General features: G+C 37.8%; 1 protein-coding gene across 1 annotated transcript; it reads left to right on the top strand.

Moving 5' to 3' along the window:
* Positions 1-633: 633 nt before the first annotated feature.
* LOC116262204 (probable LRR receptor-like serine/threonine-protein kinase At1g07650) lies at positions 634-14,870 on the top strand. Its single transcript, XM_050079969.1, has 9 exons — positions 634-752; positions 1,212-1,275; positions 11,437-11,598; positions 12,447-12,559; positions 12,791-12,862; positions 12,955-13,026; positions 13,130-13,155; positions 14,198-14,289; positions 14,653-14,870. Exons 1-9 carry the CDS (start codon positions 634-636, stop codon positions 14,788-14,790), a joined length of 858 nt encoding a protein of 285 aa, XP_049935926.1. The 3' UTR covers positions 14,791-14,870.
* Positions 14,871-17,585: the final 2,715 nt, after the last annotated feature.

Raw genomic sequence — 17,585 nt, forward strand, 5'->3', positions numbered from 1 at the left:
ATGTAGAAATCTCTATCTTTCTTTTGTTTGTGCTTATGCTTCTGTTGTCGGCACATTTATTGATCTCTCATCTCACCACCCACAAACTCAGCCGGTGAAAAGTGGCTCTGCCCACTCCATCGCTGCCCACCATCTGTTGCCACACACTTTCGACGCACATCCCCTCTTGCACACTGCCTCTAGTCTGAACATTAATGCCTCTTGTTGTATCTGTGTGTAATGGCTATTAATCTTTTGTTTGTGCTTATGCTTCTATTGTCGGCACATTTTTTTTTGTTCCCTCTTTTATTTTAAATAGAGTAAATAGTTTATGAATGAATGTACAAATCTCTATTAATCTACCCACGATCACTACGCACATCCCCTCTTGCTTGGTGTCTCTATCTTTTATTCTTTTGATTAGGCCTTTCGATTTGTCCCTTTAATTGGCAGAATTGGGGGTCTTGATTGCTATCTCTGCTGTATTCTTTTGATTAGGACTTTTGATCGTTGCTTAATCGGCACTTTGAGAGTCTCTTAACTTCTCACTTCTCCTATATCTTCTAGTTATGCTTTTGTCCTTCTATGTCCACTATCAAGATTCTTATGCATACCATTATGTTATCTTGCTAGGTGCTTTTCATATAAGTTGTAATGGCTGATAAAGGAAAAGAAATGATGCCTACAAGTGGAAGTGGAAATATGGCAAGCAGCAGTAGTAGTGTTAATACCACAACATTAGAGTTGGATAATCCATCTCAGCCTCTTTGGCGGTATGTGAAAAAACTTGGAAAAGCAGCAGGTGGCGGTGGGAATATAATATTTTCTTGCAATTTCTGTAATAAGACGTTCACTGGCTCTTATACACGTTGCAAGGCTCATTTATTGCATATCCCATGTTTTGGAATTCGACCACGTGAAAAAGTTAGCAAAGAAGGTGAAGCAGCTCAAAAAAGAACATGATGCAGCTGAGACGAAGAAATCTTCAGCCAAGTCAAATGAACTATCTGTTCCTCTTTATGCTATTGAAGAAGGTGAAGATGCTTCAAAAAAAAGAAAAATGAACATGGCAAGCAGGGATACCAAAAAATTAGAACAAGTATTCAAAACTATGGGAAGGGCAGAGATGGATAGAAGAATCGAAAGGTTTTTTTTTTTGAAAGTTCACTTCTTTTTAATATAGCCAGAAGTCCTTATTGGAAAGATGTTGTTACAGGTTTGGCTAATTGCAGTTTGAGTGGTTATGTACCCCCGAGTTCAGAAAAGTTGAGAACAGTATTTCTTGCCGAAGAGAAGGTAAACATCGAAAAATTATTAGAGAAGAAGAAAATTTTCATGGAGACAATATGGAGTATCCATTGTTTCTGACGGGTGGACTGATATACAAAGACGATCACTGATAAATTTTATTGCCTATTCACTTGATGGACCAATCTTCTTGAAATGTGTTGATGCATCTAGGGAGTATAAAGATGCTGAGTATTTAAAAGGGTTATTTATAGAAGTCATCAAAGAAGTGGGTGAAGATAATGTTGTGCAAATTGTTACTGATAATGCTCCAGTTTGCCAATGAGCAGGGATGAATTTGGCAAGTGACCCCAAGTATAGTCATATATTCTGGACTCCTTGTCTGGCACACAGTATAAATCTAGCTCTTAAAAGTATTTGCAACCCATCAAAACATGATACAAATGCTAGTATATTGTGTTAATGAATTGAGGAGCTTGAGCATGATGTCAGAAACATCAGATTTTGTTGTAAACCACAACAATGCTCTTGCTATATTTAATAGACATTCTGTTTGAAATTGTTGAAGGTAGCAGAGACTCGTTTTGCATCCATTTTTGTAATGATAAAAAGAATAAAATAAGTAAAACATGCATTAACACTTATGTTGACTGACAATGATTGAGAGTTTTATTGGAGTGATGACATTGTTAAGGTTCAACAAATTAAAAAATGTATTTTAGAAGATGAATGGTGGGATAAGATTTCATATTTTCTGCAGTTTACTGAGCCTATTTGGCAGATGTTGAGAGAAGTTGACAAAGAAGGGCCCATGCTTCATAGAGTTTATGATATGTGGGATAACATGATTGAAAAAATTCAAAACATCATTTTTAGACATGAGAAGAAGCATGTTGCATTTGATGATTCTGAGTTTTTCGATCATGTGCATAAAATTTTAGTAAGAAGATGGAATAGAAGCAATAACCCTTTGCATTGTATGGCACACTCCTTAATTCCCAAATATTATGGACAAACATGGTTGGCAGGAGGCACAGACCATGTTCCTCCTAATCGAGATCCAGAAATATCAAAAAATAGGGAGATATGTTTGAGAAGACTACATTCTGATTCTCATCGGTTGAAGATAATAAATAGTGAGTTTGCGAGCTTCTCTGGTGGAAGAAGTGATTCAGTACAAGCTGCAATGGCAAGAGATGAAGAAGATCATGTTACTTGGTGGTTATGTTTTGGAGCAGCGACACCAAATCTCCAGCAACTTGCGTTGAAGTTATTATCTCAGCCTGCAACCTCTTCTTGTTGTGAAAGAAATTGGAGCACTTATTCTCAAATTCACAATATCAAGAGAAATAAGCTAACTAGCAAGTGAGCAGAAGATTTAGTTATGTCCACTCGAACCTGCACTTACTTTCACGTACTTCAGATGCTTATAGGTATTTCTTTCTTTTTGTATCTTTGATATGTATACATAATTAGTTAATTACATTTGTATATTATGTTGGTTGTTTAAAGTTAGTATTCACTCAAAACTTAAAAGTTAAATCATATTTTGATTTTGTTGCAACTTGCAGTTCAGGATCATCCAAGTATTGGGATGTTAATCCAGAGGACATTACGTGGACCTTGAAGGAGAACATGATTTGCATGCCCTTAATATGGACCTTACAGGACCTGTTGCTCCTTCTAATCTTGATGATGTGACTGAGGATAACGAAAATCAAGAAAGTTGATGTATTTTATATGTCAATTATGCGACTGAGGAGAATGAGAATCAAGAAAGTTGATGTATTTGAGAATGAAGACTGATAAATTTTGGATCATGATTTATAAATATGTTATTGTGTTTGTAATTTTTTGATATATATATGTGCGAATGTGTTTGAAATTTTTTAACACACACACACACATATGTGTGTGTGTGTGTGTGTGTGCTTGTGTGTGTACGACCATACCCCCGCACCCAAGTTTTTTGAAAATGGTCCGTACCCGTACCTATGTGACATAGCATTTTACCATAATGAAATATGAATCATGCGAATTCGTCACCAGAAGATCCCTCCTTATCTTCAAAACTACAAAAAATATATCATCATAAGCAAATTACAATGTTAGTATATCATGAAAAACAAAAGGAATAATTAAAAATTAGCATTAAACAATGAACATCTTACGTTTTGCATGAATTGTCTTCATCACAAATCCAACTCTGTGTGCAAACTAGTGCTTCAACAGTTTCAGAAGTGGTTGAACATCGATAATCATTAATGATTCTTTCAGTTGTACTGAATGCAGAGTCAGATACAACTATGGATATAGGAATTGCCAATATATCTTGAGCCATTTTGGATAAAACTCTATATTTTCTTTCATTTGTCTTCCACCAAGATAATATATTAAACTCTTCATTACGCCGAGGTCGTTCTATTGAATCAGTTAAATATGCTTCCAGATTTGTGCAAGATACTTGAAGAGATGCAGAACTCATATAATATGTGAAGGCATCTCTCGAAAAATCTCTATCTTCTTCAGTTTCCACTATGACATTGTCTGCATTTTCATTTTCTTTATCATTTGTACCATACACATTTTTGTACTCAGCATACAATTCATGAAGACTGCTCTCTATTTTTTCATATTGTACCATTGCATCAACTTCATTCAAACTCCTAAGCACATACTTTAAATATCCCAATTTGGACTTGCCATCTAAGTTAAATGCAATTGCAAAGAGGACATTGTAGTCATTTTTCCAATATTTGTCAAATTTTTTTTACATTTTGTACGCTAATGACCTTATATAATCATTGTCTGTCGTATGATGTATACACAAATGTTTATGTACCTTATGTATTTCTTCAAAAACTACATTTGTTGTTATGTGTCTAGTGGCAGAGAAGATATTTGTAACATTATAGAATAACTTCAAAAACTGACACAAGGAAGTTGCATAAGACCATTCATCATTAGAAGGTAAATATATATAATTTGGATCTACAGAAGCCAAATGTTGAAAGGTGTCTTTGTAAAACAATGCATCTCTCAACATGACATATGTAGAGTTCCATCAAGTTGGAACATCATATATTAATTTCTTCCTACCATTCAAGCCCACTGTTCTTATATAATCCTTAAAAGTATGTAATCGCTTTGGTGATCCATTTACATATTTAACACTTTCACGAATTTTTGTAATTGTATCATGCAAATCCTATATACCATCTTGAACCATAAGATTTAGAATATGCGCACCACAATGAATATGCAAATGCTGCCCTTTCACTGGAATAAGATTTCTTCCTAAGTTTCTTTTCAGTGTAGTTATTACACTATCATTCGTCGAACAATTGTCAACAGTAATAGAAAATAACTTTGACTGAATGTTCCATTTAGATACGCATTTTGATAAAACTTCACACAAATTATTTGCATTATGTAGTGGAGTACATGTACAAAATTGAACATATAAGCATGCAACTTCTAATATCTATCAATATATTGTCCTGTCACGCATAAATAACCCAATGTTTGCTGTGAAGTCCACATATCAAATGTCAATGAAACTCGCTGCGTAGAATCATTTATAAATCCTCCAAATCGCATTTTATCAGTCTTGTACATTGACATAATATCTCTTTTCAGTGTTCTTCTAGAAAATGGAACAAACCTTGAATTGTAAGCTTGAAGAAGTTTGTTATGATATTTACATTTTGCCAAATTGAATGAAAAGTCGTGCTATTACACACTTTGACATCAACTTTCTTATAGACTCCATGTCTAATTTTTGTTCACATAAAGAAGTTGAATCGACTGATTCCATAATAGGAATTGGACAAAGTTCTTTATCAGAACAACTAGAAGTCATAACTGACATAAGTTGAGATGACCCACGTAAATAACTAAGACAATAAAAAAGAACAATAAGTTAAACAATATTGTTGCAGTAAGATAGAAAATGTTCAAACAAAGAAGCAATTTTCTTGCACCCAAAAAGCGAAAACGAACAACAGAAAACTTGATAGAAATCTGATAAAAACAACAGATAATCAGACTTCAAAATCAGATTATAGGTGCCAAATCACTCCATAACTTCAATTCGTATGATGAAACTACACTAAAGAGAGATCTGATATGGTGCAACACTAAGTTATTAACTAGTTGACTGATCTAGATTGTTGTTTCAAGTTGAAGAGATTTCATGAGTTGCACAAAATCGTGTTAGTGGTTGTTGACAATCCCTACTTTAAAAGTTTATGAAGGGCAATCTCAAGTGGAGATTGCAAGGGAAGAGCACACTCATCCATTGCATGTTGCTGATGCAGCCATTGCAATTAAGTGAAAACAAAAAAGAGATACAAAATCAATAAGTTGTTGGAACCTATTTTAAAAATCCAATCAATGAACCAGTTTTGATTTTCCCTTAATAGGTATCTTGTTTTCGATTCTAATACCTTCAAATTATCATGTAGATTATATTCATATAACTTTCCAAGTTGTTTGATTCTATCTTGTTAAAATCATACCCTTTCTTTGCTTGGTAAAATGAGCAGCAGAAAATGCAGGAAAAGGGACATAAAAAGAATGAATATGATGTCTTAAAATGACAAGATAATATGAGGCAATTGATATAACATGTTTTTATTTTCTTTTCCAAATAAAATGGAGCAGGGTCTGCATTGAAGGAGAAATGCCAATCAGTGGTTGTCACGAAAACAAAAGAAAAGCCCAATATAGCCTTTTTTGTTACCCATGCCAGGGCCTAGGGTACAGACATGGTGCAGCTCCGACTCTCACTCGAGCTCAATCAACGTGAGCCGAATGAGATCAACCGCACCAAACTATATTCACCCAATTCCGACATGCACCCGACTCGCATCAAACTCGAGTTGGGTGCGGTCAACCCGTGTCCGGTCTAAATGTGTCCCATTTTTTGGTTTTTTGTTTTAATTTGTTACAAGATAAATGAAAAGGGGGTTAGGGCTTTGTCTCTTGTCAGTCGAAGCCCTCACCCCTACTACCTTTGTTTGTGCCCTGTCGTGCAGTATACTCCTCCTTCCGGTGATCTTCACATTTTTCTAGTGACCGGCAGACAATCTTCCACAAATGGCAGCTGTCTTCAACCTTTTTCCGGCGACAAGAGGCATTGATTCAGCCACCATCCAACAACAAGGTCACTAGAGGCATTGCTGCACTAAGACTCCACCATCACCATCTCCTACAACGATGAGAGGCGTTGTGTCTCCACCCAAATTTGTTGAAAACAAACAGATTGAAGTTGAAGACTCTGAACCCACCATAACCCAACCACATCCCAAATTCCAGCATGATGAATCACTCCATCTATTCATTTTCTTGCTGTGCCTTGTGTGTTTGTCTTTCATTGCATCTCTTTTAAGTCAATTTTACTGTTGTTTGATACTTTCTTATCATGCCATTGTGGTCTACAGCCTATATGCCTAAACACTATATGGTTCCCAACTTCTCATGTTCTGTACTTCTGTAGTTCAGTGGACCATGGTATACGCTGCTGAGCACTAGACGGCAAGCTATTATTGTTGTATACATTTTAGCATTTATTTTAGATGTTTGTTCTGTTGTTCTTGAATCTACTATAAAAGTTTCAAAGTTCAACTAACAAATATATATTGTCAGTCGTGTACATATGCAATCCTGCATACAAAAAACTTTGCAATTGATATAGTGACATATTGTCATGTTATAAACTTATAATATATAATATAAGCTTTTTTACATATGCATTATGCAGCCGACCAGCTGTGGTTAGCGTTGTTCTTTTGAAGTTTTAATGTCAAATTTTCAATTTCTGCTTCTATGATTCTATCATTTTTTTTTATATTTTATGTTAGACTATTAGTATGTCATATTATTAAATTACTATATATAATATGTTATATATAATATATGTTGTTCTTATATTTTCCTATGCAATACAATTATGCAAGTACGTTACATACATTAATAACTAAATTGTAATAATAATATATACATTCTTATGCTGTTATATATGTATAATAAATTAATAATAATAATAATAATAAAATATCATCACCGTACCGTCACACCTAATTTTTTTTGGATCTGCCACTCCAACACCTGCACCCGCACCCCCACACTCATGTGACATAGCCGTTGGGGAATAGGCTTCCATTGTTTATTAGCAAAAAATATGACATGTACAAGAAAAATGGGTCCACTCAAGGAATGATCATAACAAGTAAAATACTATGGGATCTAGAAAATAAAACCACAAAAAACATAGCATAAAGCAAAACCAGTTCCAGCTCAACTCAATGAATGATCACAACAAGTAAAATACTATGGAATGATCATAACTAATTCAATTCAACTCGTTTAACTCTTTTATTAACTCATTCAACTCAGTTATCTCATGTATCTCATGTAGTTTAACCCGTTTAACTCAACTAGTTTTACTCCTTACAAAATCATCTTAGCAAAATCAAAATTGTAACATGATAATAAAACAAAAGATATACAAGGAAGAACAACTTCAGTCAGCCAAAAACAATTCAGATATACACCAAAAGGCTATGCTCAAACCTAATTCGACCCAACTGAGATAGGAGGCTGCAATCTTCAGCAAGAGAAGCTCACGATTGATACATGACATCTGCCTAATTTCTGGGAAGAATAGACTTTAAAAACAATTACAAGGGCGACCTAGTAGGCGAACAAAGAATTGTTACCTTTAAAAGGAAACCTCCGACTAGCTAGACAAAACCCCTATAGGCGATGCTCTCGGCGGCCACCGCACACTCTAGGCAGGCATAAGAGCTGGATAATGTGCCACCCCTTTTTGTCGGAGGACATTGTATGAGAGAGAGTCAGAGAAAGAGACAAATGCGATTGCGGATGGGTGAGATGAGAGAGAGAGTGTGTGTGTGAGAGAGAGAGAGAAAGAGAGAGAGAGAGTATTACATGCCTAACACCAGCAGTGGTTCGGCAGAGCCTGAAAGCACAGCTGCCACGTCAAGGGAGACAAACGACGGGAAGCCTGTGGGCTGGTGGCCAGACGCTGGACTGTGGTGCTCCCATGCTGGTGTGGCGGTGAAGAAGGTCGATGGAAGAGAGAGAGAGAGAAAGCCGATAAAATGGAAATATATAACAAAATTTGGGGACAAGGAGTCCCCTAAGTACAAAAACAAACCACAGAAACAAAAAAAAGGAATATATAAGTTAGTACACAATAAAACATAATAAGAGAGGTGGAGGGAGAGTGGACAGACGGAACAGCAGAGTCATCCAGCAGTAGACGAAGGACGGTGTCGTAGCCAAATAGCAAAGTGAACATCTCCCTGCACAAGGTGTGCCACAGACTTCAACGATGAGAAGGTGTCCCTGAAGACCCTGTTGTTGCGCTCCTCCCAAATGTGCCACCAAGAACAAATGAGTCACAACCTCCAGACACGACCCTAGGTAAAAGACAGGTGGGATGAATGACAAAAGAGAAAAAAAAGACGAATAGATGGTGGGTTTGGGAGGTTATTAACGAAGGAATGTCATGCAGAGGTAATGACACTATAGAAGAAAGGACAAGAGGTAAAAAGGTGAACCCGAGGCTCAGCCACGGCGAGACAGAGGGGACATTAGTTAGCTAAACTAATACCGAGGCGCTGCAGGTGGTCAAAAGTATTGATGTGACCAGCAAAGAGAAGTCTGGCAAAAGCAACGACACGAGGAGAGGGACCAGGGGACCAAAGAGACCGGGGTGGGAGCGACGCAACGGAAGAACCAAAGGAGGCTAGGTAACAAGAAGAAAAAGTGAATTCACTGGAAGACGAAAGAGGCCAGGAAGGGGGGGGCAAGCAGTGGGAGGTCAGCAAGGCGGAGGAAAAGAGGAAGGATAGAAAGCAGACCGCTCCAAAAGTATGAATGAGAGGTGTGAGAGATGGAAATATTCCAATCACTAGGAAAAGACATGTCATATTTGGAACAAATGAAAAGAGAGATGAGAGAAAACTCAGTTGCTAGACGCCACCACCAAGAACATAAAGAGGACTCACATGCCCGACTAAGGTTGATAACCTCAGCACCCTCAAGAAGACGCGGAAGGACAACCATAAGAAACTTGAGTCATCAACTTGAGTCAATAAGAGGTCAACTAAAACCTGGACAACAAATTGGATAACCATGAAATGGCTGTCCTTTAGCAAAGAATCATCCGACCAAGTATCATAGTGGTTATGTGCATGAATTCATAATAGATTCAGGCAGTTAAGGCTTCCACCATAATATGTTTTCTAGGCAGTTGTGGACCATAACCAATTGATATTACTCATTTGCACTTGAGATGCCATGACTCTTATGAATTGTTACCAGCTATAATACGCCATTCTTAAATCTGAACTGCTCACAGAGATTAGAACTTGTACATCTACAAAATGGTCACATGAAGACTGTGTACTTGTCCTCTAAATGCATTTGGTCGTTAGTTTAAGGTGACTTTAGCAATGAGTCAATGACCATAACCTATAGAACAGTAGGGAAGCATTTGTCATGAGCAATGGAGCTTATTGCATTTCATAATGTTTCTTTATATATATGAAGCACATCCAATTCTTGGATATAATATAATATAATATAATATAACACACACACACACACACACACACACACACACACACACATATATATATATATATATAGTAGGAAAAAATGGTATATGCCAAACAACTTGGGCAGGGATAAAAACCAGACCTCTTAAATAACTATCAAAGTATATTTTAAACAAAATATGAACAGTCTGAAATGTTTACAAACATAATTCAGCATAAAACAAGTCTTAGCTCAAGTTATATAAAAAACATAGAGTTCTTTACTAGTGAAATTTTGATATTATAAGAACCGTAGATTTTTTTATTACTATAAGATCACCGCCTGACTAAAAATCGGATCAACTAATTATATATTTATCATCAAACTATATTCTTAAGATCACATCTATACGGTCAGATTGTGCAAAAAATAATTAAACCATCAAGTTTGAGGAGTCTGTCTTTTGTTCCGTATATATATATATATATATATATATATATATATATATATATATATATATATATATATAATAAATATAGCGTCCTTCGTTACGCCAAACACAGCCGAGCGAGATCGCTTGGCTACCGTTGAGACGTTTATCTTTTTTATTAAGAAAATGAAAAACAAAGATGCACGACGCCGCGCGTCGAGTATTCGAGTGCCTCCCCCGCCCGTTTGAGATGGGAGCGTCGCTTCCCCCCATCGTTTTTTTTTTTTAAATAAAAAAAAAGGTCCAAGGAGGCCATCGTCCCCCCAGCTTCCTCTGCTTTTTTCGTTGTTAAATCCACTGGAAAAAAAAAATAAGAAAAGGCAGGGGAGGCCGTCGCGTCCCCTAGGTGGCGACTTCCTACTGCCCTGCCCTTTCCCGCAGAGGGTGAGACATCCACACTCCTTTACCGGCGGCCTCGTCGACCCCACCGGTAAGAGGAGAGGGTGGCCGGGGCCGACGGCCCCTCCTTCTGCAAGTAGAAAACCAGAAAAAGGGGGAGGCGGCCTCCCCCTTTTTATCCGTTGACGGAGGGTGGCCGCCACCCCCTTTGCGGGTAGGGCTGCACAACGAGTCGAGCTACTCGAACTCGACTCGTTTAATAAACGAGCTGTTTATTTCGTTAAACGAGTTGAGCTCGAGCTAACGAGTCGACTCGTTTAACTAATCGAGTCGAGTTCGAGTTCATTCAAGTGGGCTCGTTAAAACTCGACTCGGCTCGATTAGTTAATGAACCAGTTTTTAAAAAACCGGTTCAGAAGCTTATCACGATTCACACAGGCGGGAAAGTTTCAAAGTTTTTTCACTTTTAGGGTTTTGTTTTTTCGTTCTCCCTCTCTCTCCGACTCCGACTCTCCCTCTCTCGCTCTCTCCGTCGTCTCCGACTTCTTCTTCTCTTCTCCCGTTCTCCGCCGACCGCCTGTGCTCTCTACTCTGCACTCCTGCCAGTTGCCGCCCCGTCGTCTCCAACTTCTTCTTCTCTTCTCCCGCTCTCCGCCGACCGCCTGTGCTCTCTGCTCTGCGCTCCTGCCAGCTGCCGCCCTGCTTCACTCGCATACCTCCGCCTGGTGCATGTGCTCTGCGCTCCTAACCTAAACTAGAAGCCATTCCCTCTACCCGAATCCATCATCTCGTGGTCATGGTTTCCTTAGGTTGTCATCTTCCTCTTGCCCCTCTCTTCCGCCCACCATCTTCGCATCCTCAGCCCGACAGTCCGCTTCTTCCGGCTCTCAGACTCTCAGTACTCCCTTCCGGTGGAAACATCGGTGCCCGAGGAATCGACGCCAGAGGCCGTGCATCACCCAAATTACTTTGTAGGTGATTTCATTCTTGCCTCTTGATTTTCTTCCAAGGTATTTAGGCTGAAGCTCATGAGTTCATATGTACTAGAAATGCATCTAAGGTAATGCACGAAAATGTTGTAGACTTTTGATTGACTTGTTTTATGGCCTTCTGGAAAATGTTCATGCTTGTTTACGGTTTGTGTTCTATGTTTGTCTACGATCTAGTTTCTCTTTCTTGTTCTAACTTTCTAATTGCCTGGTTTTGGAGATTTAGATGTTTTTAGATCATGAATGCCATGGTGCCTTTGCTGTTTTAATGAGTGTGTTCAGGGAGAGAAGGTTATGGTCGATGAAAACCATATATTCTACTGAAGGGTTTTACTTGAAGGGTTTTACTGAAGAATGCACATTTGTGGTGCTCAGTCACTTTCATTAGCAATGATTTGACTAATATATTGCTGAACGTATAAGCTTTTAAGTTCTTAAGTACATTGCAAGTTAAGATTAACACGAACAAAGCTTCTTGTCATGTTGGCATGAACCAATGGTTGTATATATTTTATATATACTAAATGCTTAGATGGTCCTGGCTCTCTGGCTCTTAACCTGGCAAGTGAAGTTGCTGTTCCTTGAGGAAAGCGTTAGTTAGGCTGTTCGAAAGTGTAGCTTTTCCAAACCATGGTGTAAAAAACGGTTTTCTTTTTTTGAAGAAAATACCAATACTGTATCACTTTGTTTTTCAATTCTAAGAATTTGCATGAGGAACATATTAGGGATAAATAAATAGTAACTATCAGCTAATGTTTTTCTTACCTTATGTGCTGTTTTGTTCGTGATGATGATTTACAAGAGTTCGTTATTTTAATTTGTGATGGCAGCTTGTCGAGTTTTTATTTACATACAATAACTTGCATCACCAGCGGATAAGTGGCACTGGGTTGTCTGGACAGCTGCCTGACTTTATTGTGAGCTGGACACAACTGGAAAGATTGTAAGTTTTATCAGCTTCATCAGGAACTACTGGCGCTTCTTCGATAATTATTTTCTGATATTATTTTGTCTCAGAGAAATCCAGGGCACTAATCTGGTGGGTCCAATTCCAGCTGGCATCAGCAAATTGGAAAATCTAGAGCAGCTATACATTTCCTTATAAACTTACTCAATATTTAGTTAATGTAATTTTGTCACAATATTTACAATTTTGGAATCCCACCAATTACAGGAGGATCAGCGACATACTTGGAACAAGTTCAAAATTCCCTGATTTGAGCAGACAAAACCACTTATCACGCTTGTGAGCTTAATTCCAACATTCTCTCATGTTATGGATCTACACTTTCTACATGTCAAGGGACTGAGCTAAGAGATTGTGATTATATGGTTTAGGATATTGAGGAACTGCTTGCTATTTGGTCAAATCCCTGACTATATTGGTCAATTCAAGGCCTTGAGAATACTGTAAGTGAATGACTAGTAAAGGAAGTGAACTAAACTGAAGGTTCTCAGTAGAATATCCCCTGCTGTTTCTTGCGTAGCTTACTTGGCTTTTGTTTCCTTGCAGGGATCTAAGCTTTAACAACCTGACTGGTGGAATACCAAACTCTTTACAATTCCTTTCCCGGTTACAGTTTGTGTACATAAACCCATTTCAAGTGTTAACGTTTATGGATTATTTTCTATGTACTAACAGAATAGTTAGCAATATTAACATGATAAAATGGTGCATGTTTTTTTATTTTTTGGTGCAAGTATCTGACAAACAATAGCTTATCTGGCCCTGTACCTGGTTGGATACTGGGGACTAGCGTGGAAGTGTATGTGTTTTCTTCTTAATTATTCCATTCTTCTCTTTAGTTTAAGAGCACTTCAAGTCTCCATGTTTTTCTAGTCGATGTTTTGGCTTGCCTGCCTCTGAATTAAATATTGACCGACTCATGCCTGAGCTTGAGCTGGTTCCAACCGAAGGCCATCAGATGAAAACTGGTTAAATATGAATAAGATGTCAAAAAACAATCATTAGGAACATGCTATGACAAAAGAAGGAGCAACTCCAGCAATTGCCTGTAAATGAATATCTTATGACTGAAATGCACTTAACGGTTACTTTACCTACGAATATGGAAATTCACACTGTGCAGTGCTCTCATCCACCCATCAGTTACTATTTCTTTGACTTCCATTTAAAATTTTGCTTTATGTCCGTTAAATTGAAATTTCTAAACACAAATTTTTTCTCTCCTGCCTTGCTTTAGATCTGGTGTTTCTTTCATATTGATGTTGCCAATGTTGTGTGTCAACTTTTAGAAAGCACTACCTGCATTTTGTGCGTGCATGTGTGTGTGCATATGTACTTATGTTTCTGCTTTCAATATGGTAAGTCTTGCAGGTGGAATAATTTTTCTGCTTCTTATGTTTCTATTGTTGTGTAATAATTCATTCTGTAACTATAAATGCAGTAATCCACTTGTATGGCCGTGGTAAAAATAAGTGAAACATCTTTCTTCACATTACCTGCTTAGTATTGAATGTTGTGCAAAAATAATTTCTGATAAAGTTCTGGACAGTCTTTAAGCCTTATCCTTTCATCATGGTTGGTTAACTTTCTGGCTTTTTTTCTTTTTGGGAACAGTTACCGATGTAGCTGGAGAGGTGGTTGAGATTGGTCTTGGAGTTCAGGGTTTCAAAGTTGGCGACAAAGTAGTTAGCAAGGTCAAATTGTTGGTAATCCCAGAGCCATTTTTCACTTGGATTCTCATTCGTAAACTAACATGGATGTAAGCAAGTAAAATTGTGTAAAATGTTGTTTGTTGCTCCTGGAACTATCTTGGAGCTCTTAGGTTGGTAAATTTTTAACAAAATCTTTTTTGTTTTCACAGTGATAAACAAATCTGGCAGTTTCTCTCAAGCCACTGTCTTCTATATCCTTGGATTTTCTTGATTCTAAATGTCACTATTTTGTGTAATTATCTGGGAAATACATTTATCAATGGGGTTTTAGGAGTTTAGTGTTTTGATTCCTGAATGTTTGGTCCCGAGCATGTCCTTGAGTTGGTGATTAATTATGTATCTGTATTACATCTGCAGGAATTTATCATCAAACAATCTTCAGGGTGTTTGCATTCAGGGATATTTCTGATAACAAGAATACAAGATCATTGGCTCCATTCCACCGTCCATTGGAGATTTGGAACACCTCCTCAATTTTTTAGCTTTAACATTTGATAAGTGTAATTATCAGATAAATGAATTTGATTTGTGCTACTTCTGTTTCTTATGTTAATCATTAGTTATCATGCTTTTAATCAAGCTTTAAACGAGCTCGATAAGGATGAGTAATATTAGTCGAGCTCACTTATTCGAGCGTTAGTCGAGCTCACGTATTCGAGCCTTAGTCGAGCTCGAGCTCGAGCTCAACAAGTATGGATGACTGTAAATGAGCTTAATCGAGCTCGAGCTCGACAAGTATGGATGATTGTAAACGAGCTTATCGAGCTTAATCGAGTCGAGCTCGAACTCGACAATTGACTATTGAGTCGAGTTCGAGCCAGGATAGTCGAGCTTTAATCGAGCTCGAGCTGAGTCGAGCTCGTGTCATACTTAATCGAGCCGAGTTCGAGCTGACCGAGCTCGGGCTCGACTCGGCTCGTGTTCAGCCCTATCTGCGGGAAGTCAGCGGGAGGGTGGCCGCTGCCCCTCCAGTGAGAGAGGGGCGGCCCCCTTCATCGGGGGAGGAACTTTTCGTTTTTTTTTTCAAAAAAAAAAAACTCGTTGTGGGCCATCCATGTGGACGGCCCAGACCAGCCGAGCGATTTGCTCGGCTGGGGGCTTGTGTAACGAATGAGAAAGCATCTTCCCTTATGCCAATTTGATGGCAAAAAAAAAATAAGCAACTGGCATCCTGACATGCGGTTTGTCCTCCAAGGGTTGTGGTGTTGGCGGCTGGGGAGAGGCTGTTGGTATATCTCCATTTACTCGTAGTCACTTCTGACGATTGATTAGGCTGTTGGTATATCTGCATTTACTCGTAGTCACTTCTGACTATTGATTATGCTGAAGAGAATAAAAAGGTGCTCCAACAATTTCTAGGCATCTTAAACTATGCCATACTTAATATTCCACAACTACACCATCTAGTTACTTGTTCGTAAGATATGAACCTAATGAATTTCTTTTCCACATCGTCTCTTATGAGAGAGGTTCTCTCTTAGCCCATGGCCACTAACATTTTCCTTTAGGAATACTATTTTAAAAATTCCTCACACTTCAAAAGGCCAGATTTCTAGTCCTCTTTTATACAGGTCTTCGAAGTCTCTCGAGAGCCTTACATGTCCATTCTTCCAGCTTATTTACAGCTTTTCCGCTTTTGATGGTTGTGAGTGAAGGGACAAACTTCTTTCTTTAGTGGGTGTCTTTTTTAGTGTGCTTTGCTTTTCTTTTTTAGTGTGTTTTGCTTTCTTTTGACATAATACTTTAATAGCTATGTGGTCCTTTAGAAAGGACCACATCTTGTGTTGATCACATGATGTGCTAGGATGGTCTGTTGAAAGGGTCTCCTTTTGTTGTTTTACATTGACATATTATCTAGAGAGGAATTATCCTAATGGAGTATGTGCAAAGAAAGGTTGTTCTCGTCCACGTGCTACTATCGGCCTTCTCATTGTAAAGATTTTTAATCCTTCTCTGCTTTCTCTGGTTGTCGTCTTTCTTCCACATGCATAGCACGTACCTGCTTGGTGCTTGATGAGTTGGCAGTAAGCTTTGGTTGTATCTTCGGAATCTTGGATGTCACTTTTGTCTATTCAATCAATAAATCCTTGAAGTTTTGCCAATGCAATAGCATTCTTTTCTTTTTTGTGAACTGCAAATGGCACATCTATTCGTGGAGGAGTGGTGTCACCATATTCTCCTTTTTGCTTGTGACTTAACAGTATTTACAATAATTTTCATGCCCAGAGCATGTCTATAATGGACAATCTTCAGGAAAGTTTATAGAAAAAGGGAATATATCTTGAATAGACATGGAATTACTAGCTATTTCTTACACCTTGAAAGCTTTTGAATTATTCATACTTAGAAAACAATTCTATATTCGAACTGGCTCTCAAGCTATTATAAAGTTTCATGCACAATTACACGGTAAAAAGTCATTAACAAGACGATGGTTAAATTTCCAAGATACTATATCAACCTACTCGGCACAAATCACCTTTGAACATATCAAAGGAAATGACAACATCGCAGATATCCTCTCATGTCCTCTATCAATACAACATGGATAGCTTGGCGGAAGAACTATCAAAGACAATTGACATGCTTGCTGGGTTTTGTAAAGAACAACAAAAGTTGGTAATAAAGGTACTTGACCAACACTCTGAACTTACAAAAGGGCTACATGAAGCTATAGATCTCCTACAAACAGTGGAGACAAAATGGGCTGCGATGTCCAAAACAAGTGTCATTACGACACAAAGAACCTTGTTTTCATATGAAAAAGGGAAAATATATAAGAGGCAAGAACTTCAAAAAGTTAGCTAAATATGAAAGTAGTTTCTGACACTCCTATGAAGTCTCATCTTACAAACGTTTTTGACCAAATACTTCAAATTCCAGAAATAATCAATAGATATTTTCAAACCCTAGTTGAACTACACCAGTTACCTGTATAAGGTCCAAATGAAGAATATCTTATTGATTGCTCTAGAATCTATCCCAGAATTCTCTGTTTACAGGTTTGTGACCCAAAATTTATTCAAAAATGGTTTCAGTTTGGTTCCTTAGCCATGGTTTACTTATCTATTTCATTTGAAGAAATAAGTTTATTACCTCTAGAGTTGGACAAATCTGTAAGAGAATTCATTTCAGGAAAACTTGGTTTTACAGCAGAATCCATAGTCATTTTAAAGTTCTTTTCGGCAGCATCGAAACTAATCAATATTCTGGATGACTCATGGAAAGAAAAGAAAAGTATCCATCGGATTCAAATAGGACTTGTAGGGAAAGATTTTCAGTTAACATTT

The sequence above is a fragment of the Nymphaea colorata genome, chromosome 10 (genome assembly GCF_008831285.2).
Source record: "Nymphaea colorata isolate Beijing-Zhang1983 chromosome 10, ASM883128v2, whole genome shotgun sequence".
NCBI lineage: Eukaryota > Viridiplantae > Streptophyta > Magnoliopsida > Nymphaeales > Nymphaeaceae > Nymphaea > Nymphaea colorata.

Coding starts and splice junctions, on each gene's coding strand:
- LOC116262204 (XM_050079969.1), top strand. CDS start 634: ATGGCTGATAAAGGAAAAGAAATGATGCCTACAAGTGGAAGTGGAAAT. Junction 12,560..12,790: donor TGGACACAACTGGAAAGATT/GTAAGTTTTATC, acceptor CACCAATTACAG/GAGGATCAGCGACATACTTG. Junction 13,027..13,129: donor TTCAAGGCCTTGAGAATACT/GTAAGTGAATGA, acceptor GTTTCCTTGCAG/GGATCTAAGCTTTAACAACC.